This window comes from Watersipora subatra, chromosome 6, assembly GCF_963576615.1.
Source record: "Watersipora subatra chromosome 6, tzWatSuba1.1, whole genome shotgun sequence".
NCBI lineage: Eukaryota > Metazoa > Bryozoa > Gymnolaemata > Cheilostomatida > Watersiporidae > Watersipora > Watersipora subatra.
Window position 1 is genome coordinate 30,957,104 of NC_088713.1, and position 25,021 is coordinate 30,982,124.

Below are 25,021 nucleotides of genomic sequence, written 5' to 3' on the forward strand. Positions count from 1 at the left end.
GTCAGAGGAACTGTAGTAGATTGTACCTTTAGTAATCAGAGAGACTGTAGTAGATTGTACCTGTAGCAGTCAGGGGAACTGTAGTAGAATGTACCATTAGTAGTCAGAAGAAATGTAGTAAATTGTACCTTTAGTAGCCAGAGGAACTGTAGTAGATTGTACCTGTCGTAGTCGGGGGAACTGTAGTAGATTGTACCTCTGGTAGTCAGTGGAACTGTTGTAGATTGTACCTGTAGTAGTCAGAGGAACTGTAGTAGATTGTACCTGTAGTAGTCAGAGGAACTGTAGTAGATTGTACCTGTAGTAGTCAGAGGAACTGTAGTAGAATGTACTTGTAGTAGTCAGTGGAACTGTAGTAGATTGTACCTGTAATAGTCAGATGACCTGTAGTAGATTGTACCTGTAGTAGTAGTCAGGGGAACTGTAGTAGATTGTACCTTTAGTAGTCAGAGGAACTGTAGTAGATTGTACCTGTAGTAGTCAGAGGAACTATAGTAGATTGTACCTGTAGTAGTCAGGGGAACTGTAGTAGATTGTACCTGTAGTAGTCAGGAGAACTGTAGTAGGTTGTACCTGTAGTAGTCAGGGGAACTGTAGTAGATTGTACCTGCAGTAGTCAGGGAACTGTAGTAGATTGTACCTGTTGTAGTCAGAGGAACTGTAGTAGATTGTACCTGTAGTAGTCAGAGGAACTGTGGTAGATTGTACCTGTAGTAGTCAGGGGAACTGTAGTAGATTGTACCTGTAGTAGTCAGAGGAACTGTAGTAGATTGTACCTGTAGTAGTCAGAGGAACTGTAGTAGATTGTACCTTTAGTAGTCAGAGGAACTGTAGTAGATTGTACCTTTAGTAATCAGAGAGACTGTAGTAGATTGTACCTGTAGCAGTCAGGGGAACTGTAGTAGAATGTACCATTAGTAGTCAGAAGAAATGTAGTAAATTGTACCTTTAGTAGTCAGAGGAACTGTAGTAGATTGTACCTGTAGTAGTCAGGGGAACTGTAGTAGATTGTACCTGTAGTTGTCAGAGGAACTGTAGTAGATTGTACCTGTAGTTGTCAGAGGAACTGTAGTAGATTGTACCTGTAGTAGTCAGAGGAACTGTAGTAGATTGTACCTGTAGTAGTCAGAGGAACTGTTGTAGATTGTACCTTTAGTACCTGTGGTCGGTCTGAACTTCAATCGATGAGCTCAACTACTCACATGATGATTTGATCTCTTATCAGTTTCCCCACATAAAGCACCGTATTAACAGTATGACTTATGTATATGTTCACCCCTTCACCGTTGTGAACAAGTTAGTTTGAAAAGGACAATCAGACAATCAGACAGTCTTCAGATATTCGAGTTGGTTTGGATAGACTAATATATTCAGCTGGTTCCTATAAAGAGTATGCTATGATGTTACTCTGTGCCCATTTGGAATGTTGATTTACTTTGTTGGTATCTTCATCTCAGCCTTCTGGTAATCTACTGTGTCAATTTACTACTGTGTGTAGGAGTTGTACTGTAGGTTGCTTTCTGTATCTAGGAGTTGTACATGAGGTTGCTCCATAGATATATAAACCTAGATTGTCCAATAGGGAAAAAGCCTGTCAGACTTAAATAGCATGACGTAACGTCACTGTATTGTACCTCATGCTTCAATGCACTGCGGAGCTAATGAGGAGAAGGTGACAAAATCACATTTATTTTCACATAAAAACCTTGTATACATAATCCAGTAAACTAAAGCAATTCTGTGATAATATCTGATAACCACCATAGATTAAAAGTATAAAAGCTATGAAATGTTGCACACAAATCGTGAGCCATCAGGGCTTTATTTGCCACCCTCTCCTATCCCCATTTCACTCTTTTCCCCTTCTCCAAAGAAGAAGTGAGAAGGGAAAAAGAGAGAAAGGGGAAAGGACAGGCGGGCAAATAGCCAACCCACCCGAAGAGCCAGATCCTGGCTAAGTAAAAGACTAATATCATGTTGAACTAAACATGACTAAGTATGATGAGCCTGTGAAGTTTTGATCTGATCAGGGAAATGGAATCAATGGCTTTCTTAGCTAGAGCAGGAACGAGACCAAGGAATGCAGGGTCGGACCAGACTCAGGGTCAGCAATGAGGGCCAACCAAGTCATCACGCGAGCGATTTTTTATTCATTTAAGTTTGAGAGATAGTTCTATTACAGCCTAATTTTGTGACATCATTAAACTAAGATAAAAGAAACCATTGTCATACCAATCATTATATTCTGTGGCTTGATTTATAGATGCAATCTACAATTTATGGCTAGACATTTGTGGATCAATGCTATTGATTGGGCGATAGATTAATGGCATGATTTGGCTAGTGTTTTTATTACAGATTTTATTTTCAACTGCTAATATAATCAACAAGAGATTAGTTAAGAAATACTTTACCAATATAATAATAGATAACCCAGCATAGTGGAAAGCAAAAATCCATCACTTCCCTAAAACTTCTGGTATAAGTGAAAGAAACTAAAAGTAAAATAAATTTGCTGGATTGAAGGTTCTTAGACGCGCTTTTAAGTTCCTCAGGATGTCCTCATTGTAAATGCCTCAATAGTATTTAGGTGGACCCTTCTTTGTAGCTTAAAGGTTGACTTGCAACAAAATTCACATTACAGTTATTTGGTATCAAAAGATTCACCATGTCTTACTCTGTTGTGTTGTAGGTGCCAAATACGTGGAAATGTGATTACAAGCTCTTAAAAGCTCAAAAACGAAAAGCCGCCGTAGATTGGAATCTGTTTATTTCTCTGACGTAGTCATGACAGTTTGGTTATCGTCTTGTCACGTGATGTTCTCACGTGAATTGAAAAGCCGTTAAAAAGCTCAATATAAAACTTATCGTAGCACTAGTTTATGACAAACACTTCGGGTTTTACCGAATACCCCGTATCAAATATAGATGCTCGCTACTTTACAGTTTTGTTTCGGCATTATTCAGTCGTCAAGTCGTAATCTGATCACGTGACCCAATACTTCGAAAATAATTTTTGCAGCACTTTTCAATTATCGCAGGTGACCAACAGGCTCGTCATGATTATCAGACAAGGATATGTACTCCTTTGAGCTAAGGTTAAAAAGTTTAACGATTTTTTGCGGTAAGTTACGAATCTTTATGGTAAGTTATAAGATATCAGTGCTAAAAGTGACTGCATTACAATGATGATAAAACAGACGCGTAAGAACAATAGACATGGTTTTATTGAATGCGTGAAGTATATTTGTGAAAATATTTCGACGAATGAGGTTGCATGAAAGTGTAAACGGAAACCATCCTGTAACAACTACGTCCCATTTGAGCCGTTTTGGAAAGCGAATCCAAACTACGGCGGTCTCGTGTGGCTGCGATTAACTGTTCGTTTTTTAACTTTTAAGAGCTTGTAATCACATTCTCATATATTTCACACCTACAACACAACAGAGTAAGACATGATGAATCTTATGATACCAAATAACTGTAATGTGAATTTTGTTGCAACTCAACCTTTAACTTGCTTTTGCATATTGTACAAATACCTTGGTATTTTCCTTTCGTGACCGGCTTCTTCATGAACTCCCAGACCACCGACATGTTGATTATGTCTTGCCGAAAAATGTTGTGAAACCTATAGTCCAAAGACTATTGTTGCAGACGTAAAAATATAGTCTTGACTCACCTTGTTTTATTTCGCCTGGTCCTGCTAGAACTCACCTTCCATGCTAGAACTATATGCGACTCCATTTCAATCGCACATAAAAAGTGATATACAACCGCTGTTGTTTAGCCATAAACCTACCCGTGTCTTTGTATAGGAAGACCCGAGGGCCGAGTGGCCCAACCCGGGCACCTCTGACCCGGTGGGTCAAGACCAGATGAGCTACCCGTGCCAGCTCTATTCTTAGCTTCATAATGCGCCCTAATCGAAATATATCTCTTTGCTATCTCACGAGCTAGGCTGCTAGCTTGATGATTACACGTATACAATTGCCTGATGTTGAACCTCAGCAACTTCTCCATGGTGGAAATTAGTGCTAGCCTGGGAAAGTTTTTCACCAATCCAGCACTACTACGCAACACTCTCATCGCTTTCTCTCGATGGTTGCAAACCTCAATCACCACAGGCCAGTCACAAAGTCAAGCCACCACGATTCTTAACTGTGATTAGGGAATTCGTTGCTTGGTTTACATTAAAGTTGGTAACATCCACGATGCTAGTGATACAATCATTACACTTCAGCTTTGGTGACCTAGCCAACTACATAGCCAGCTGTAAAATAATCATTATGTCTCATTTTTTGACTTAAGACATACTTGCATACTCATCATATTTAGTCATGTTTAGATCAGCATGATGTTAGTCTATTTACCTAGCCAGGGTCTGGCTCTTTGAGTGGGTGGGCTATTTGCCCCCTCTCCTTTCCCCCTTCTCTCTTTTCCCCTTCTAACTTTTTCTTTGGAGAAGGGGAAAAGAGAGAATGGGGATAGGAGAGGGTGGCAAATAAAGCCCTGATGGCTCATGATTTGTGTACAACAATTCATAGCTTTTATAGTATTAATCTATGGTGGTTATCAGATATTATCACAGAATTGCTTTAGTTTACTGGATTATGTATCCAAGAAGGCTTTTATGTGAAAATAAATGTAATTTTGTCACCTTCTCATTAGCTCCATTGTAAACAATAGTGCAGTCAAGCATGAGGTGCAATACAATGACGTTACGTCGTGCTATTCAAGTCTGACAAGGCAACCAATGGGAGTAACTATTATTGGCCAATCTAGGTTTATATATCTATTGGATGCTCCCTTTGTGTAGGACTTGCACTGTAAGTTGCTCTCTCTCTCCTCTCTCTCTCTCCTCTCTCTCTCTCTCTAGTTGTCACCATATAACATTATAATGAGCATCTAATGTAGGGTCAAAGGTCAAGGTAGTAGATACATGTAGGGCCAAACATGTATGTTGTTATTACATGGTTCCTGCGGGAGCAGAGCGTGCTCAGTAACATTTCCTCCTTTGAATGCTTCATAGATTGTTATGGAAGCAGCAGAAGACGTTCACATGAGATTATATAAGCATAGCAGCGGATGATAGCCAGACTCTGTATTGTAGGCAGGGTTGGTTTGATATATATCGCTTAGTATATAAACATGTATCACTGATATATATCGCCGATAGATATGATATTTTTTGGGTCAATATTTTTGAAAAAGATCCATTTTATTATTCCGTTTTCACCTTATTCCTAACCGTCTAAAAATGCTAAATATCGCCTAAAATCATCAAATACTTGCATAGGGGCCTATTAGGCTTACCCAACGCAGACAAACAAAGACAGCCAGACTAAGGAGGTGACATTGGCTAGACCAATTAATTAGTGTTTGAGTTGAGAAGAGTTTTTCAGATCTAAATTGTAGTCCTTCATCCCAGTACTATCACCCTAACCTGATTATCTCATCTCATGTTAAACTGTTATATTTTATTGTCTCATTGGAAGACCAGCCTGCTGAAAACCCTTTTAACTTCATAATTCTTGATTTTGAATTGAACAATCTGACACCCAGAAACAGAATTGTAAGCGCATTACACTGACTCACTGAGATGACAGAGTAACTCATCTCATCATTTTCAGTAAACATCTTTCAATGAATAGCTTCAAAGGATTTTGGCTAAGTATAAAATCTATAAATATGATGATATAACTCTGACTGCTAGTGTTGTGTGTGTGTTTTCATCATGTGGACTAGTTCACATCAAGTTTAGAAATTGTCTCGGTGTGGTGAAGGCTGGCAAGCTGGTGTTTGTTTACAATTACCTAAACTAGACAAGAGTAGGACATTAAAACATGCTTGGACTATCATAGTGTGTATTTACTATTTGCTCCATTTTGTTTGCATTTTGCATTCATGTCATGATTTCCAATCCAATGTTTGACAAACATTTTCATATTTATAAGTATTATTATTATAATAAATCAATACATAAATCAAGGTTTGGTATTAAACATTGCTGACTAGTCCCATACAACCTATAAAGTACATTAATCACAATGTAAACACCATACAAGTTCAACCTAGCTTCAAATTTTTTTCAAAAATATATTAAAATATTTATGAAAATATTATATTAAAATAGTTATGCAAAATCTTTTTCATAAATATCAATAAATATCTTGATATATATCAGTGATATGATATTCCTACGACCAAACTAGCGGATGCGAAGTTTGGGAGTTTTTATGATAAATGCATGTGCACACAACTTATAAAAATTATTCATCAACAATGAGACAAACCCTTGTATCAAAATTTCATCAACAAATTTAACCATCGTTTTGTCGAGTCGTTAAAGTATAATAACGATACAAAACACATACAAACCTATTTAAATATGTTACCGAGTCTTTGTAAACCGTCGTTATTATCTTAAAACTTACCCATCTGATCGGATTATACACAAATAGACAGATTTATTTAGACGAAGATCATTATTAAAACTTGCTAAACCTCACTTTTATCAAAGTTAAGACCCGAAATTGAAACGCCGAGCGACAGAGAATAGAACGATTAAGTCGTGCGCATTTCACGAAAAAAATAACATGCACATTTCACCAGTCTATAGCATTGTCGAATTGCCGAAGGTTCCTGTAATTAACGTAGGAGTACTGAAATTGTTTCATTTTTGCCGATTTCAAATTATCTGACTTTTTAGACACATTTGAGTACTTTGGTATTCTAACTGATGTCCAACGCAGTGTAAGTAAAGGAAATATTTGGATATTCTTCTTGATACTTCTTGATATCGTGAGCTATGACATTTTGAAATGTAAACAAAATTGTGCATTGGTTTTCTATTATTACTGTATTACTATTACTAAGATTGGATATTCTTTTTGATACTTCTTGATATTGTTAGCTATGACGTTTTTAAATGTAAACAAAATTGTGCATTGGTTTTCTATTATTACTGTATTACTATATTAATAATATTGGTTATTCTAATAATATCAGTGCATTTTACTTATAATATTGCATTTCTCCTATTGCAGGGAGAGAGATATAAACATATAATCTTTTCCTTTCATTATTGCTGTTTGTCATGACCAAACACTTTTTTAAATCGATTTTCTAAAAATCTATATAAATATCACTTCTTGATATTGTTAGCTATGACGTTTTGAAATGTAAACAAAATTGTGCATTGGTTTTATATTATTACTATATTAATAATATTGGTTATTCTAATAATATCAGTGCATTTTACTTCTAATATTGGCCAATATTGCATTTCTCCTATTGCAGGGGGAGAGATGTAAACATATAATCTTTTCCTTTCATTATTGCTGTTTGTTGTAGATAATAACACCCACACCCAGTACATTACAGCTACCATTGCAGTTATCCTATTGCACTGCAGTGCCATTTGACTGCTAATATTGCATTTCTCAACCATCAGTACCCTTTCTTTTTTTCAATATTACTTTGGTCGTGGGCTGTATGACAGGGGAATTTCTAGTTTTAGAAATATCAATATTTTTGCCAACTCTGATTGTAGGATGAGGATCTGAACAATCTAAATGTCGTGCATATTACAGGCACGAAAGGGAAGGGATCTACCGCCGCCTTAACAGAGAGCATTCTTAGGAAACATGGCTACAAAACTGGGTTTTATAGGTATTCTAATTTAACAAGAACTGACATCCCTGTTTTCTTAAAGGTTGACTTGCAGCAAAATTCACATTACAGTTATGTGGTATCAAAATATTCACCATGTCTTACTCTGCTGTGTTGTAGGTGCAAAATATGTGGAAATGTGATTACAAGCTCTTAAAAGCTCAAAAACGAACAGGTAATCGCCGCCATCACGAAACCGCCATGGATCGGAATCAGTTTATTTCTCTGACGTAGTCATTGCATTTGGTTACTGTTTTGTCACGTGATGTTCTCATTTAAATTGAAAGGCCAAGAAAAGGCTCAATATAAAACTTATCGTATCACTAGTTTATGACAAACACCTCGGGTTTTACCGAAGATCCCGTATCAAATATAGTTGCTAGCTACTGTACAGTTTTGGTTTGGCTTGGTCTAATTGTCTAGTCGTAATATGATTATGTGACCCAAAACTTCGCGAATAATTTCTGCAGCATTTTCCGATTATCACATGTGACCAACAGGCTCGTCATGATTATCAGACAATGATATGTACTCCTTTAAGCTAAGGTTAAAAGGTTAAACGATATTTCACGGTAAGTTATAAGATATCAGTGCTGAGAGTGACAGCATTACAATGATGATTCGCAAAAAGACGCAAAAGAACAAGAGACATGGTTTTATTGCATGCGAGAAGTATATTTGGGAAAATATTTTGACGAATGCGGTTGCGTGAAAGTGTAAACAGAAGCCATTTTGCACAACTACAATCTCCGGCGGTCTTGTGTGGCTGCGATTAACTGTTCGTTTTAGAGCTTCTAAGAGCTTGTAATCACATTTCCACACATTTGGTACCTACAACACATCAGAGTAAAACATGGTGAATCTTTTGATATCAAATAACTGTAATGAGAGTTTTGTTGCAAGTCAATATTTAAAGGTTGTCTTCATATGGGTGGCCATCATATGAGCGACCATTAGAGTCACCCCGATTTTAATATCTGAATCGGTATCGGCCGATTTTTTCTTAAAAATCGGATAGTTCAGATACTTTTTTACTTTTTACAGATCAACTATTTAGCAGAAACTTGTATTTTAGCCTGCTACACTAATAAAAAATTATCAGCTGCAAGTTCCTTACTTTTACCTAATGAATTCCCGGCCTGTCACACCATCTATTTTATGTCTATAGCCTAATAAACATCCACACAGCTGAGGAATCTTGTGGCTTTAGTCAGGAGACTCGGGGCGTAATCACAAAGTTCGGTATTTCCCAATTACAGCGGTATGATTTATTGCAGCCAATCTAAAATAATGATGAGCAACAAGAATGCGGTGTAATGTTTCTATTTAGGTGACCATCGTATGGGTGACCATCGTATGGGTGGCCATCGTATGGGTGACCATCGTATGGGTGACCATCGTATGGGTAACCATCGTATGGGTGACCATCGTATGGGTGACCATCATATGGGTGACTATTGTATGTAGATGTGTTGCTATAATTGATGATCAAGTCAATGTCTGCTTAAGCATTTTATATGCTTTCCAGCTCACCTCATCTCGTCAATGTGACCGAGAGAATTCGGCTGGACGGAGCTCCAATATCCAAGGATTTGTTTGCAGAGAATTTTTGGCAGGTGCATGATGAGCTCTTTCAGCACCTCAAGCCTGGCGAGACTCTTCCCTTTTATTTTCACTTTCTAACTCTTCTTGCACTTAGGGTGAGTTTAGTATCTGATCAAGTCTTACAGTAAAACTTATGAGTTATCATACCTCTATTCATTTAGTTGAAGTTATCATACCTCTATTCATTTAGTTGAAGTTATCATACCTTTATTCATTTAGTTGAAGTTATCATACCTCTATTCATTTAGTTGGAGCTATCATACATACCTCCATTCATCTAGTATATCACCTGTATTCTTTACTTGTTTATTGATTCTTTATCTCCCTTTCATCATGCATTTGTGTTATTGATAGACGTATTTATTAAGGAGTTGTCATACCTTTGGAGCAGTGAAATTAATTGCAGGAATTGTAGGGCATTGTAATATACGTCAATGTTAACAGACTGTTTAAGTATAAATTTACAATGGATTTCATTCGAGGTAGTTGGGCCACCGAATGAAAATGACGAGATTTTATCAGTCTGAGACATTTAGGACTTAGATTACTGTACTTTTCGGGCTATAAACCGCACCCCTATATAAGAGACATTTGCTTTATTTTCCAAAACGTGGTAATTAAACAAGACATAGGCCGCACCTCTGTTTAGAACTCATGACGGTGCTTTGTAACGCGGCAGCAAATTTGCTGTTTAAAACGAAACAGTGCCTAACGGCGCTGTCCCGTATTAACCAACGCTTTTTAACCTAGTGCCTAACGGAACAGTACTGTTAGGCATTGTTTCGTATTTTCTTTCACCGCTGGAGGCGCACTAACCGCAGATTCTAGTTAATGCGCCAAAGCGGTGAAAGAAAAGGCCACAGACTAGCCGCACCCTTATATGAGCGGCATGGCTCAAATCGTCAGAAAGAAGTAGCGGCTAATAGTTCGAAAGTACGGTATGTTACAATTTGTTTCTCCTCTTCAAGTTAACCTCCATAATGGGCAGTTGTTTCCTCTTGTACTTTCAGGATTAGTTTTATGTTTGTTCATGTCTATTAAAGATGTGGTTGCGTCAAGAAATTCGATTTAATGAAATTAAGACCCATAAAAGGCTAAAACATCAGCTACAATTTGATGCCATTTTTGTCTTTATAGACCAACCTTGTCCAGAGATATATGCGTTTGAATGAGGCCCTCTTTTAAAAAGCTCACGTTCCAGCGGGTGCTTCTTTCGTGACGTCACAAGCAATATATCTGAAAAGAAACCACGAGCGATAAATATGAGGTCGCTTCCTTAGCCAATCATCAGCGCGAAATTTTTATATAGGCCATAATAAATGTTATCACTTGTAAAACGCGTTGTCTGTGATCTCAAATATAGGGATTTTACTCTATTATTAATTCGCATGGACATCGATATTTACTAAATTAATTAGCATCGTTACTTTAATGAATTACTCGATCGACACGTTTTATTGGCGAACAACATACATGTAATTGTAAAATTGCTGTAAAGTTACTGCGAAGGTGACTCCGAGTTTTCTTGGCATCAGGTAGTTAAAGTTCTACGGAGGAAGCTCGGAGAATGGAGGTAAATTTATCTTTTACTTTGAGTCTCCTATAGACTTTCCTGTTGAGTTTACATTCAGATTATATTTCCCTGTTTGAGGCTAAACTGTAATTTCCTGCGCGTGCGAGATACGTATGTACAGTGAGTTCTTGACGGCTTCTTTTTAATCTTTAGCATCTAGCTATACAATGGCTTAGATTGATGAATATACTAAAGGTAATATTTTAGTACTTATTAGTACATGTACTAGTTAATAAAAATGTAACTTTTTGCTATCACTAATCATCGTTTTATATTTTTTATCGGTTCACCTAGCTACATTTGCTTCAAATTTTCTGTGGCAGCTTTATCTAGTAAATTAGATTTATGATTTGACATTCAATGTTCACTTTTCACTTGTAGAAAGTGAAGAAAATCGATTGATCAACGCAAATCTTTAATTTTTAGAACCAAAGCTTTGAATCGTTGGCTTGGCGTACTTGTGCTTTTGTTAAACGTTTATTCGTTTTTAAAATTACACTCGCAATCTATTTAACTCCCAATTTGGAAGCTTTCAATAGATACGCTTTAGAATGACATATCTATGAATGACATATATTTATTGCATTTGTTTTACTGATTACATAATGTTTATGTCGTTCCACCAGGCGAAACAGCTTTATCAGTGTGGAAACTGCCATAAAGGGGAAAGAGAGACTTGAATGCGTGCTGCATAAACCATGATGTTTTGTTTGAGTTTGTTGCAGTAAATGAATTTGTCTTATTGTATCAGCTAAAACTATGTGAGTGGCCACGACTTGATGAATATTTATAATAAAAGTTTTATGCCGAGATGAAAATAATTTTGCTTGTAAAAATTATATAATAAATTAATATTGTTGAAGATAATGTAAAACGTGATTTGCAGAATATTGTAGTGAATTGGATATGGTATATGGGTGTCTGCAAAACTGGAGAATGTGAGTTCAAATCCAGTTTGCGGCAGACTTCTCATCCTTAAAACTCTATCCCTATGTATATTCTTTTCAAAGACGCGGCTTGCTTATTTTACTTTGATAGTATTCGGTAAGGATACTGCTAGTAAGAAACTAGTAAGAAACTAGTAGTCGGTGTAAGTAATGATATACAGCCCCGCCCCAAGGATAAGCGACAGTCATAATGTGGGCAGGACTTATGGGAGGCTGTATATCGTTAGTATGGGTAGCGGCGGAACTGCGCTGATACAAAGACCTTGTTCTACATAGTTAGCTTGACAGAATTACCGTAAACCGGTAAAATTGGTAGTCGGTACCCAAATGTTTACACAACATTTGGAGAAAGTGAGTAGAACAAATTTTCAATTTTCGTTATTTGAGGCCTTTGAAACATTCATAATAATGCATCTGTAACTGGATTTAAAATTTTATTCTAGCCAACATGAGCAAATACAAAATAAGATATATGCCAATAGAGCCGCGTAGGACTAGACTTTTATCACAAATAGCCAATGTGAATACAAGAATATGTGAATACAAGAGATAGAGACAGGTTGTATAACGCGTGACATCATTTTGGGCAAGTCTGGGCACGTTTTTGTGGCCTGAGCGTTTTTACGGCTATCAGATTTTTTTCTATTTTAATCTTTCAATATCTTGGCAATGAGATCGCGTAACGCAACAAACAACATATCAACTGATAGAGAAGAAAAAATGTTTTTTTTTTAAGATCAACTCAAATTTGATGCAACCACATCTTTAAAGCCAGTTGAGATGTTAGCACATCTTTAAAGGCAGTTGAGATGTTAGCACATCTTTAAAGCCAGTTGAAATGTTAGCACATCTTTAAAGCCAGTTGAGATGTTAGCACATCTTTAAAGCCAGTTGAGATGTTAGCACATCTTTAAAGCCAGTTGAGATGTTAGCACATCTTTAAAGCCAGTTGAGATGTTAGCACATCTTTAAAGCCAGTTGAGATGTTAGCACATCTTTAAAGCCAGTTGAGATGTTAGCACATCTTTAAAGCCAGTTGAGATGTTAGCACATCTTTAAAGCCAGTTGAGATGTTAGCACATCTTTAAAGCCAGTTGAGATGTTAGCACATCTTTAAAGCCAGTTGAGATGTTAGCACATCTTTAAAGCCAGTTGAGATGTTAGCACATCTTTAAAGCCAGTTGAGATGTTAGCACATCTTTAAAGCCAGTTGAGATGTTAGCACATCTTTAAAGCCAGTTGAGATGTTAGCACATCTTTAAAGCCAGTTGAGATGTTAGCACATCTTTGAAGCCAGTTGAGATGTGCTAACTTAGCAAATCGCCAAAATAACCAAAATTTAAATTTTTTCATTCAAAATTTTCTATAATTTGGTCTGTAAATATAAGTGACCAACAGAAACACTGATTATATCACTGCTTCTGTTGCAACTTCTTGTCTCTTAGCATTAATTAATATCTCTTTGTCTATGTAGTTGTCTCACCCTGTTTTTTATCTGCAGACATTTATAAGAGAGAAGGTAGATGTTGCCATATTGGAGGTTGGTATCGGTGGCAGATACGACTGTACAAATATCATCTCTCAGCCTATCTGCACGGCCGTTACAAGCTTAGCCTTAGGTAAGGTAAACCTGTCTAATCGGGTCTTATTTCATTATCAGAGTTAAAATGGTTAAACTGACAGCATTTTAAAATTGCATTTTATTTTACATTTTAAACATGATATTTTACCTTTTATCATTGATTTTAATGTTAGTAAAGCCGAAATCAGCTTTGGGGACAAAAAAACTTGTGAGGCTCCAAGCTGTAATTTAAGAGGCCATTTTGTGTCAAATTGTTAGTGTATGAATTATTGTAGGTGTATGAATTATTGTAGATGTATGAACTATTGTAGGTGTATGAACTATTGTAGATGTATGAATTATTGTAGGTGTATGAACTATTGTAGGTGTATGAACTATTGTAGATGTATGAACTATTGTAGGTGTATGAACTATTGTAGATGTATGAACTATTGTAGATGTATGAACTATTGTAGGTGTATGAACTATTGTAGATGTATGAACTATTGTAGGTGTATGAACTATTGTAGATGTATGAACTATTGTAGATGTATGAATTATTGTAGATGTATGAACTATTGTAGATGTATGAATTATTGTAGGTGTATGAACTATTGTAGGTGTATGAACTATTGTAGATGTATGAACTATTGTAGATGTATGAACTATTGTAGGTGTATGAACTATTGTAGGTGTATGAATTATTGTAGGTGTATGAACTATTGAAGATGTATGAATTATTGTAGGTGTATGAACTATTGTAGATGTATGAATTATTGTAGGTGTATGAACTATTGTAGGTGTATGAACTATTGTAGGTGTATGAACTATTGTAGATGTATGAACTATTGTAGATGTATGAATTATTGTAGGTGTATGAACTATTGTAGATGTATGAATTATTGTAGGTGTATGAACTATTGTAGATGTATGAATTATTGTAGGTGTATGAACTATTGTAGGTGTATGAACTATTGTAGGTGTATGAACTATTGTAGATGTATGAACTATTGTAGATGTATGAACTATTGTAGGTGTATGAACTATTGTAGGTGTATGAATTATTGTAGGTGTATGAACTATTGTAGATGTATGAATTATTGTAGGTGTATGAACTATTGTAGATGTATGAATTATTGTAGGTGTATGAACTATTGTAGATGTATGAATTATTGTAGATGTATGAACTATTGTAGATGTATGAACTATTGTAGATGTATGAACTATTGTAGATGTATGAATTATTGTAGATGTATGAACTATTGTAGATGTATGAACTATTGTAGGTGTATGAACTATTGTAGATGTATGAATTATTGTAGGTGTATGAACTATTGTAGGTGTATGAACTATTGTAGATGTATGAACTATTGTAGATGTATGAACTATTGTAGGTGTATGAACTATTGTAGGTGTATGAATTATTGTAGGTGTATGAACTATTGTAGGTGTATGAATTATTGTAGGTGTATGAACTATTGTAGGTGTATGAGCTATTGTAGGTGTATGAACTATTGTAGATGTATGATTTATTGTAGGTGTATGAATTATTGTAGGTGTATGAACTATTGTAGGTGTATGAACTATTGTAGATGTATGAACTATTGTAGATGTATGAACTATTGTAGGTGTATGAACTATTGTAGGTGTATGAATTATTGTAGGTGTATGAACTATTGTAGGTGTATGAACTATTGTAGGTGTATGAACTATTGTAGATGTATGAATTATTGTAGGTGTATGAATTATTGTAGGTGTATGAACTATTGTAGGTGTATGAACTATTGTAGATGTATGAACTATTGTAGGTGTATGAACTATTGTAGATGTATGAACTATTGTAGGTGTATGAACTATTGTAGGTGTATGAACTATTGTAGATGTATGAACTATTGTAGGTGTATGAACTATTGTAGATGTATGAACTATTGTAGGTGTATGAACTATTGTAGGTGTATGAACTATTGTAGGTGTATGAACTATTGTAGATGTATGAACTATTGTAGGTGTATGAACTATTGTAGATGTATGAACTATTGTAGGTGTATGAACTATTGTAGGTGTATGAACTATTGTAGATGTATGAACTATTGTAGGTGTATGAACTATTGTAGATGTATGAACTATTGTAGATGTATGAACTATTGTAGATGTATGAACTATTGTAGGTGTATGAACTATTGTAGATGTATGAACTATTGTAGGTGTATGAACTATTGTAGATGTATGAACTATTGTAGATGTATGAATTATTGTAGGTATATGAATTATTGTAGGTGTATGAATTATTGTAGGTGTATGAATTATTGTAGGTGTATGAATTATTGTAAGTGTATGAGTTATTGTAGGTGTATGAATTATTGTAGGTCTGTCTGTTAGTCTACGTAAGCCCTGTATGTTTCACTTTGTGGAGTCGATTTTATCCCAACTTGGCACGCACATCATGCACATCACGCACATCACGCACATCACGCACATCATGCCTTCCTGCTCCATGCCTTCCAGGAGGTTTCTAAAAGTATTTGTTTTCAACATTCTGGCTGGTTCATGAGAACCAGGCTGTTAAATGAATGAAATCCCTGGCATCATGAGGCCTATCGCTAGTTGCTCGTATATAAACTATGTAGTAAAATTCATAGTTAAAACAAGATGTCTATTTGTAATACTTACCAAGGACTGTATAGGCCATATGTCTATCCATCCACATGATGACAACCAGCTTCTGCACATGTGGCCAAGGTTGTAGCTGATTGCACAACAAGATCTCTGTTGTATTTATACGTCCCGCATCGGTTTTATATCGGTGGTTATAAAATTACACCAATCAGTTTTTTGTCTCATTTTGTGTTTTGCATTAACATTAAATTCCTACTTTACACACATTAGAAATTAAGAGATTTATGTTTGAAAATAAGCTATTCTCAGAAGTCATGTTTTGAAAACTTGTTATTGTTCTGCTTTCACAGATAAGAGTTTTGAACCGACAATTTGTAGATAATTTAGTGCAAAAGCCATTTTAATGTAATTTTTTTTCATCATATTTCCTGTTGACATTTTGGCCAATGTTTGCGACCTAAAAATATTATTAGAGTTTGTAATGCAATAATTTTGTGAGCGAATGGTCAGTTAATAACTAACCATAAACCTAACCATAAACTTTCTATAAGGTAAGATTTCCTCTTACTATAATCGCTAGAATATTCTACGAGCTATATCTTTATCGTAGTTCAAGTTTTCTTCCCTTGACTGGCAGCAAACGGCAATTGTCTTTTTGCAGATCACACAAATATACTTGGGAATACCATAGAGGAGATTGCCTGGCAAAAGGCTGGAATATTTAAACCTGGTGTACCAGCTGTGACCATCAATCAACCAGGTTCAATCTTATCATTCGAATTAGGATATACAAATACCTGCTAGGCAATGTCATGCGTTGAAAAATGAACCCGTTTGCCAATGCAATATGTTAACAGGCCACCTGCTCGGCTGTGTACAAAACTTTAAATTGAAGATTCTGACAATGGCCATGCTGGGATGATGTTACAAATAACACTGACTGACGTATTTGCGATCTAGTGCAGGCTCTCAAATTGAAGCTGTACTGTTTGGCCCAAAACTACAAGCGGCTTTTCTATATTGTAAACGATTTTGTTTCTTGTTTTATTTCGAAGATAGTATAAGGTTGAAGTTGTATCATTCGCTGGGTAAAAGTCACAATAGAGGAATACTTAGGTGTGGTTCAACTCTATGGTTTTACCATGTTTTCAAATTGATTCAATCCGTCTAAGCTACTTCGACTAGAACTCTACTTTGCTGATCATGAAGCATGGCTTCTATTGTTCGGTCAAATATTTTGGAAATACCGTCGATGAATTACGTTATCAGCAAGTGTTTTACTCTCTACTGCGGTGTTTATTGCAGACCCATCAGCCAATCAGATTTTGTCTAGCTGCGCCTCTGAGGTTGGTTGTCCGCTATACATTGCCTCACCCATCAATACAACGTTAGGTAAGTCTAGCTCGTAGACAAGCTTTCAGCGATTCACTATTTTACCTCTTTATTAAAAGACTTGATATTTAACAATCGATATGTATATTTTTCAAAGTATGTCTGTCTGCCACTTTGGCTATAGCGCAAGCCGATTATTTTACCGATGCGGCTATGCGTTACGATGTCCCTATTAACCCTTTCGCGGGCAGAGCGACGTTTTTGTCGCTTTGCGATACGGCTGCTAATGGGCAGTGCGACGTTTTTGTTGTTTCGATAACGTATTTTATTATTGCAGTTTCTGGTTAGCTAAATGCCGTTTTTGTTTACTTTTTTTACCAATAGCAAGCTACGATATAGTAGTTTCGGTTAGCCTCAAAAATTGACTTTAAGGTTTGAAAAAAAATGATCGTTTTTAGCAGTGATGAATAAATAAACTTTCAAAAAAAATTAGAAAATTGTCTAAATAATTTATTAACTTTTATTTTTCTTGCTTCGGTTTTCGCTTTTATTTACCGAATTTTTTGAGAGTTTGACTTTAGTTTACCGTCATGGCGAATTCTAAAAGAACCTCCTGAGATTATTCTAATAAAGCAAGTACTAGTACCGAAATTACTAAGAGATTCAGAGCTGACAGTGACTTTTTAGATTTAGTAGCAAGAGATGACAGTGAATCAGGTTTGAATTGTGTATTTGGAATGACTTTACATCTGGAAGTGACAGTGATGAAAAGGCTGGTAGCAGTAATGATGAGGATGTGAGTAGGAGTGATGCCAGTGCCTGGAAGAATATAACCAACATAAACGTAGATAAATCTCCTACAATTCAGCAGTTTAGAGCAGTGACAGGCCCAGCATTTACTCCAGTAGATGCTCAACCAGTAGAGCATTTTGAAAAGTTTTTTGAGCCTGTCAATCCAGGAAGTACATTTTTGTGGGAGCTCTTTGTCACAAGAATAAGTACATGGTGCAAAGACTGTGATGTGGGCCTTTGTAAAGGAGAATGCTTTCGAAAATATCATTCTTAAATAGACAATTATTATGAAAAGCATATATTTTATGTTATACATTTTTATTTGTTTATAATATATATATGCCTTTGGAAATATACATGTATACATATGCACCTTTAAACATAGACATATAATAACACACAGAAAAGTGTATGCACCTTTTAAAAAAATTCATTTTTTGGAAAATTAATTCGCCCATCGGAGTCTGATTTAGTTTTGAAAATTCGCCCGCCAAAGGGTTAAGAAACATTTTTCGTAAGGTTCAATTACTATATCTGGACTCAAGGCCAGGTCTTCTCACGCGGACAAGTATATCGTCTCCATAGAAAGAGCTTCTAAATTTTCTCACCGTTCAATCAGACAAAGACAGTCCCATTTTCATTTTTATATTTGTTGAGAGGCAGTAGGATTTGATGTTTTGATGGATAGCTGCTGGTGGAACAGTAACCTTTTTTATACACACTTCTATGCAAGAATTGTTATTATTAATTCAAAATATTCAGGATTTTTATTTTGTTTTCTCTGTTCATATTAATTGTATCATTACCGGATAATCTTTTATTGTAATCGTAGCAAAAAAACTTAATTTAACTTGTAAGTACTTTATGTAAGTAACTTGTAAGTACCTTATGTAAGTAACTTGTAAGTACCTTATGTAAGTAACTTGTAAGTACTTTATGTAAGTAACTTGTAAGTACTTTATGTAAGTAACTTGTATGTACTTTATGTAAGTAACTTGTAAGTACTTTATGCAAGTAACTTTAAGTACTTTATGTAAGTAACTTGTAAGTACTTTATGTAAGTATCTTTAAGTACTTTATGTAAGTAACTTGTAAGTACTTTATGTAAGTAACTTTAAGTACTTGCTAATTATTTCACTGTTACATCTAAAGCCTGCACGAAACATTTTCTTCATGATATGAAGTTTTAAAGTTGTTTGACAAAGTTTGACAGTCTTTAGTTTTTTTCTCTCTAAATTTATTTCAACTACACAAAACACTCCTCTCATGATATGTAGTTTGAAAGTTAGAATGGGAAATGATGCTATATATTAAATGGAAATCAATTTTAGAATCACAAATGTTGTTATAGCTATGTTCTCAGCAGAGACTTATTTATTACCCGGGCAATGCCGGGTAGCGCAGCTAGTATTTACTATAATAAGAGTCGTGTCTGACTGTTTGTCCGAAGCCTTGGTTGACGATTGAAAAAAGATTACATCATATGGAAATGGAACTCACAGTTTTTGGCATGCTAGACCTGTACTCTGACCACTCACCCACTCTTTTGTATCTCAATAATTATGGCTACATGACATGACATGACAGGGTGACGATCACGCTAGACTGCCACAGTACTATTATATATAAGAAACTAGCTGCATTACCCGTCAACGGGATCAGATTCTTGTACAGCAAGAGGTTTATTGAGAGTTGTCTTTCATACTGTAAAACAACTCCAACTATGCAGTCTACTGAAATTGTTGGGCCGATCAGACAGCATACGCAGTCATACATGTCAATCATTTTGGGGAGAACAATGGAAATCTGCAATGCGTTTTACAGCTAGTCTACAATGCATCAGTCTCAAACCACTAAAATGGGAGTTGTCCTATTTTTGTACAGAGAACTGATAATTAAATTGACATTGCTAGGCGAACTGAAACTGTTCAAACTGGCAGTATTGAAAAATTGTGCGTGTTATAAGAAATTCTACAAAATATTTTGCTATTGCACTGCTGAGCTATCGCCAGCATTTATTGAACGGAGACATCTACATGCACTATACATGACTTCTACAGTTCTACATCGAATGGAGACTTCTAACACTAATCATGGCTCACCAGTTCTTCGTCTATTATAGCCTGTGTTTTGACATGGTATATACAAACAGTGCTGCAGTAATGTGGTTGTGTTAATAAAATTTATCAGTAAAATTTACATGTATAACAGGACAGACAGTACGATGTCAAGGCAGATACAGCATTAGCACCTTACAATAATAAAACATAACGCCAACATGATAGCCTTTTTATGAGACACAATAAGGAAAACAAATGCATGAAAATTAATAAGTAGGTATAGCAGTACACGAAGAACATTGCATGACACAATAATAATATAATGTTAATTTAATGCAAGCATGACATAACAATAAGACAATGTTAATCAATGCAACACTTGTGGATAGACAACATTTTTGGTTTTTCTGTCGGGTGTATGAATATACAGTTTTCGGCTTGTGCCTACTCTTGAGCAGGCAACGTACAGCTGGCCATGGCTAAAGCAGGGGGACAGTAAGTCGATACCAGCTACTTTGAGGGACTGACCTTGCGACTTGTTGATGGTCGTAGCGAAGCAGACTCTGATGGGGAACTGAATCCTTTTAAATTCAAATGGTAGATCGGTTGGAATAATTGGGATCCTTGGAATAAAAACGTATTCTCCTCTACCAGATGCTGAAATGATTTCGGCCTGAATTACGTGCGAAAACATTTGCGCAACAATTAGCCGAGTGCCATTACATAACTTTGGAGGATTGAGGTTGCGAAGAAGCATGATCGGTGTTCCTATCTTTAGCTGCAATTTATGAGCAGGAAGTCCGGGCAAGTCCAGTGAGTTTAAGAATTCCACAGGATATTCTACAGCAGCGTCATCAGTCAACGACGTATCAACAGAAGTGAAGGTTTTTGAATTGCCAATTAGTTGGGCTAAAAGCTGTGAGTTTATGGCAGCAGCTGCATCATTCCGGGGGCAAAGAATAGCTCGCTCAGATAACCAATCAACATCTTGGAACCTCTGTCGCAGATTAGGGTAAACGTTCTCCTGAAGTTCTTTGGTTGAATCCACAAAAGTGCCGTAGCCATCAAGTGACACCAAACCATCCTCAGCACTGACAGGCAAACGCCCTTCACCAATACGCAGCAGTCCAGCAGCGAAATGTGCACTTGTTTCGTCGCCAAGAATAGCGGCACGCATGTTTCTTGTCAAATGCAGCTGCACAACGAACGGCCACAAAAATGATGCTTTGATACATGCATTTATCTCATCAGCGGGTGTGCCTCTTTGTATGACAGGCAGTGTTTGGCGAAAATCTCCAGAAAGTAAAAGAGTTACCCCACCGAAAAGTCTATTATTTTCACGCAAGTCCTTTAGTGTAAGATTTAGAGCTTCAAATGCGAGCTTGTGCGACATTGTGCACTCATCCCACACAGAACACATCAATGCAGAAGTTGGGTAGTTCCGCTGTTCTTTTTGATATTGCACACAGGATTCTCAGTTCTGGCCAGATTAAGAGGCAGTTTCAGTGCTGAATGCACAGTGCGGCCACAAGGGAGTAAGGTAGCTGCAATACCAGATGAAGCAACAGCCAAAGCAATTTTTCCAGACTCTCGTACTTTCGCCAATATAAGACTAGTGACGAAGGTTTTGCCGGTCCCACCTGGTGCGTGAAGAAACATCACACCGCCACTGTTATGTTCAATTTTCTCCAAAACCGTGTTATATGCAGCTTTTTGCTCTTTCAGCAGCAGCGGTTCATTGGTTTCAACATAGCGACGAAGCTCTTCACGGTCATACGCTGTTTCGCGTAATGTTTCCCTGCAAACAACAGGTTGCTCCACTCTAACAGGCCTGGGAAGTCCATAAACTGAGAGGTTGTTGTTTGTGACCTCGAGCACTTGGTCCTCGATAAATATAAGAGCAATATTGAACATTCTATCTGTAAGCTGCAGTTGTTGATCCTGAAGCAGTTGTCGCTCATGAAACAGGATGTCTTCAGCCAAATGTTCCTTAAACTCTTGCCACAGCTGAAGAGGGTGAGAAAGCTGGCAGGTGCTTAACATAATAGCAAACAACTTGCGCAGTTGGGCAGGTGACCGTACAGTTGCAGCTTCTTCCAAGGCCTCCCTCCACTGTGCATCATCTTCCAATAGCCCCAAACGCCTGCATGCTTCATGGAAAGTAGCACAGACATGCCCTTCAACAGTTCTTAAATGCTGAAAGGACATTGGGCCAACCACGTGATGCAGCATGATTCGAAGAAAGAAATATTCACGATTGTTGGGGTGAACAGTGTATACTCGTGCTAGGGCATCAGTTTGATATATGCCAGGATGATCAGGCACTGCAGCTCCATGAACTCGTCTCTTCCAGCATTTTGTGGATGCGTCCAAGGTGTAATAGGCTGGCAATCGGCAGTACAGAAGCGTCCTGGCAAAATCATCAAGTGTACAAAGCTTGAAAAAGGCTGTAAGGGTAGTGTCACGTGGTTCTTGAAGTTGTTGCTGAAGATTTGCTTCAGTGAAATACACTCTCTGGCCATTCTCAAGATGGACACTCAGATGCTGAACAGTCGGGTGTCGTGCATGAATGGGGAGACTGAAGATGCGCCACATTGCTTCATTTGCACTGATGTACCTTCCACTCTCATAGCGAGCTACTTCATCAACCTGTGCTCCATCTCTTTCCAAGCCGAACACTGCTTGATCCTTACCCTTGTTGACATATTTGCAAATGTATTTGATGGACTTCACTGAGTTGCAAAATTCGACATTCATGTGCGCATTGAATACTATGGACAGCAAAGGGCAGTAAGGCACTATACATTTATTGTCCAAAGTGATGTCGTAGGCCTCTCCAACAGCTCGCAATGTGTGTTGTTTGGTGAAACCTCCATCATCAGCGGAACGACGACGATACAATGGATACCCATCTATGCCGGTAACTGTGTCTTTAATGAGAGCCTTAGGGTACTTCTTGGTACATGTGCCGTCTTTCATGCAGGATGAACCGGGGTTTACCTGGCCACATGGACCATGTACCATGTGCTTGGTGACAATTTCGAATAGCTCGGGGTCTTCCACTCGATTTGGTATTTCTGCAGAAATGACACAATCAACCTGTTCTGGCCTGATGCGATCGCATAACCAAATTAGAATGTGTGCATGAGGGAGTCCACGTTTTTGCCATTCAATGGTGTACATATGGCATCGCACAGCGCCAAATATTGCACCGGTGGTGATGTAATCCATTAGTTGCTTTAGTTTTAGGTGAAACACTCTTGCAACCACATCGTGTCTGTCATAGCTTTGCTGACCAAGCAGCAATTCATTGGAAATCTCATCCCATTTGCTGTTGCAGGTAAATGTGATGAAGAGGTCTGGTCTGCCGTAATGTCGCACATATGTCATGGCATCCTGCGTACGCTCATGCATGTAGCGCGGGCCACCAGTAAAAGACGAAGGTAAAATCACCACATTACCTAGTTGGTTTGCATTGCGATCATCAGCCACTGCATCACGCAGATGGATGTAGTCATCGGCTCTTAGCCGTGTCTGATGGTGGCGGATAAAGCTAAGTCTTTCAATTTCAATTTTAGCGTACATATCAACTGCAAACTGCAAAAACAGCTTTCAGCACCTGTGAATGTAGTTGAAGCTACCATCACGAACCATCAGCCTGCTAGCATAAAAATCTATAGCAGAAACCTTTCGTGTACCTGGCTCTCCTGTGCGAATGTCAGTCTGTCGCAGCTGAAAGTTGTAGCCATCGTCACCTCGCCAGAAAATGAGTGGATACTGCAGGGCGTCATATGCTCTGTGCGTCTCAGATATCCTCTGCAGTTCATTGCTGCGTAACTGCAAAACAATATCCCGCCTTTCAAACTGCTGTCCAACTATTTGAATGGCAACTTCATTTATGACAGGAGCATTGAATCTTCTTTCATGCTCTCCAACAGGGTGTTTGTCAGCATGAATGACAATTCGCAAGTCATCCGTGTTTTCAGGCAGCCTCTCCCGAGCAGTTTTGAAATCACGCACATATTTATTTTGCTTGTGTAGAACATCCTGCAGCTCACGGATTACGTTTAATCGCACTCCTTCAACAATACCACGCCGACGTTCTGCCTCTGCCTGCTGGTCACCCATGAAATAGATTTGCAGGAACTGTGGTTGCTCACCCGGTATCGGAAGCAAGGATCCAATCAAATGGTAGACTTGACCCTGAACCTTGAAATTTAGGTTAAATCCAGGCTCATCAATGGTTTTAGCTCCAAATGATGTCATTTGAAAACAGCTGTTATATTTTCGTATATTCCCCAAAAAATGTTCAGAATCAGGATTTGCATTTTGGAATAGGTGGGTCAATACAGGTGGAATATCCTCAGAGAGTGGTCGTAGGCGAACTTTCCCATTGTTGCAACAAATGCCTGGCCTCTCATCTTTCCAACATAAGGCATTACATCTGGAACATTTTTTAGACATTCGTCCCATAAAAAATTTCTGATGGGCCCTATACTGTGTTACAGGATTGTAGTCAAATGCAAAGTTTTCTGCCCATGCACGGCGCCTGGTAGGTTGTGGCGGCCAAGCAGTTGCTGTAGTTAGTGTATCTTGCCGTGGGAGTCGCTGCTGGGTCGGCTCAGCAGTCTGCACTTCTAGCAGCTGCAGCATCTATTCCGGCCTGCTCTCGATGTACCTGTGTTTGTTCAGCGGTTTCTACTGTTCTAGCAGCTGCTATTCTGTTTCGTTGTAGGCGTAGCTGTGTTTGCTCTGCAGTTTCTGCTCGTCTAGCTGCTGCTTTGCGAATTCGGTCTCTTTCTCTACGGGAATCAATCTGTTCTTGCGTTTGGGCAGTTGGCTTTTTGGGAGGCATTGTACT

The 25,021-nt window shown here is 37.5% G+C and overlaps 2 protein-coding genes across 3 annotated transcripts in view; one reads left to right on the top strand and one right to left on the bottom strand.

The window, feature by feature from the left end:
• The window catches only part of LOC137398509 (folylpolyglutamate synthase, mitochondrial-like), a 61,793-nt gene that overhangs the window by 27,108 nt on the left and 9,664 nt on the right, over positions 1-25,021 (top strand). For both annotated transcript variants that reach the window (XM_068084627.1, XM_068084625.1), the window contains exons 4-8: positions 7,556-7,674; positions 9,203-9,374; positions 13,301-13,418; positions 16,638-16,736; positions 17,282-17,368. In XM_068084627.1, coding sequence (XP_067940728.1) covers positions 7,556-7,674; positions 9,203-9,374; positions 13,301-13,418; positions 16,638-16,736; positions 17,282-17,368 — 595 coding nt within the window. The remainder of the gene's footprint in view (positions 1-7,555; positions 7,675-9,202; positions 9,375-13,300; positions 13,419-16,637; positions 16,737-17,281; positions 17,369-25,021) is intronic.
• On the bottom strand, positions 23,773-24,426 carry LOC137398781 (uncharacterized). The gene has a single exon (XM_068084960.1). The coding sequence runs from the start codon at positions 24,424-24,426 to the stop codon at positions 23,773-23,775; it is 654 nt and encodes a 217-aa protein (XP_067941061.1).

Excerpts from the sequence above, each read along its gene's own strand:
- LOC137398781 (XM_068084960.1), bottom strand. The coding sequence starts at position 24,426 with ATGACATCATTTGGAGCTAAAACCATTGATGAGCCTGGATTTAACCTA.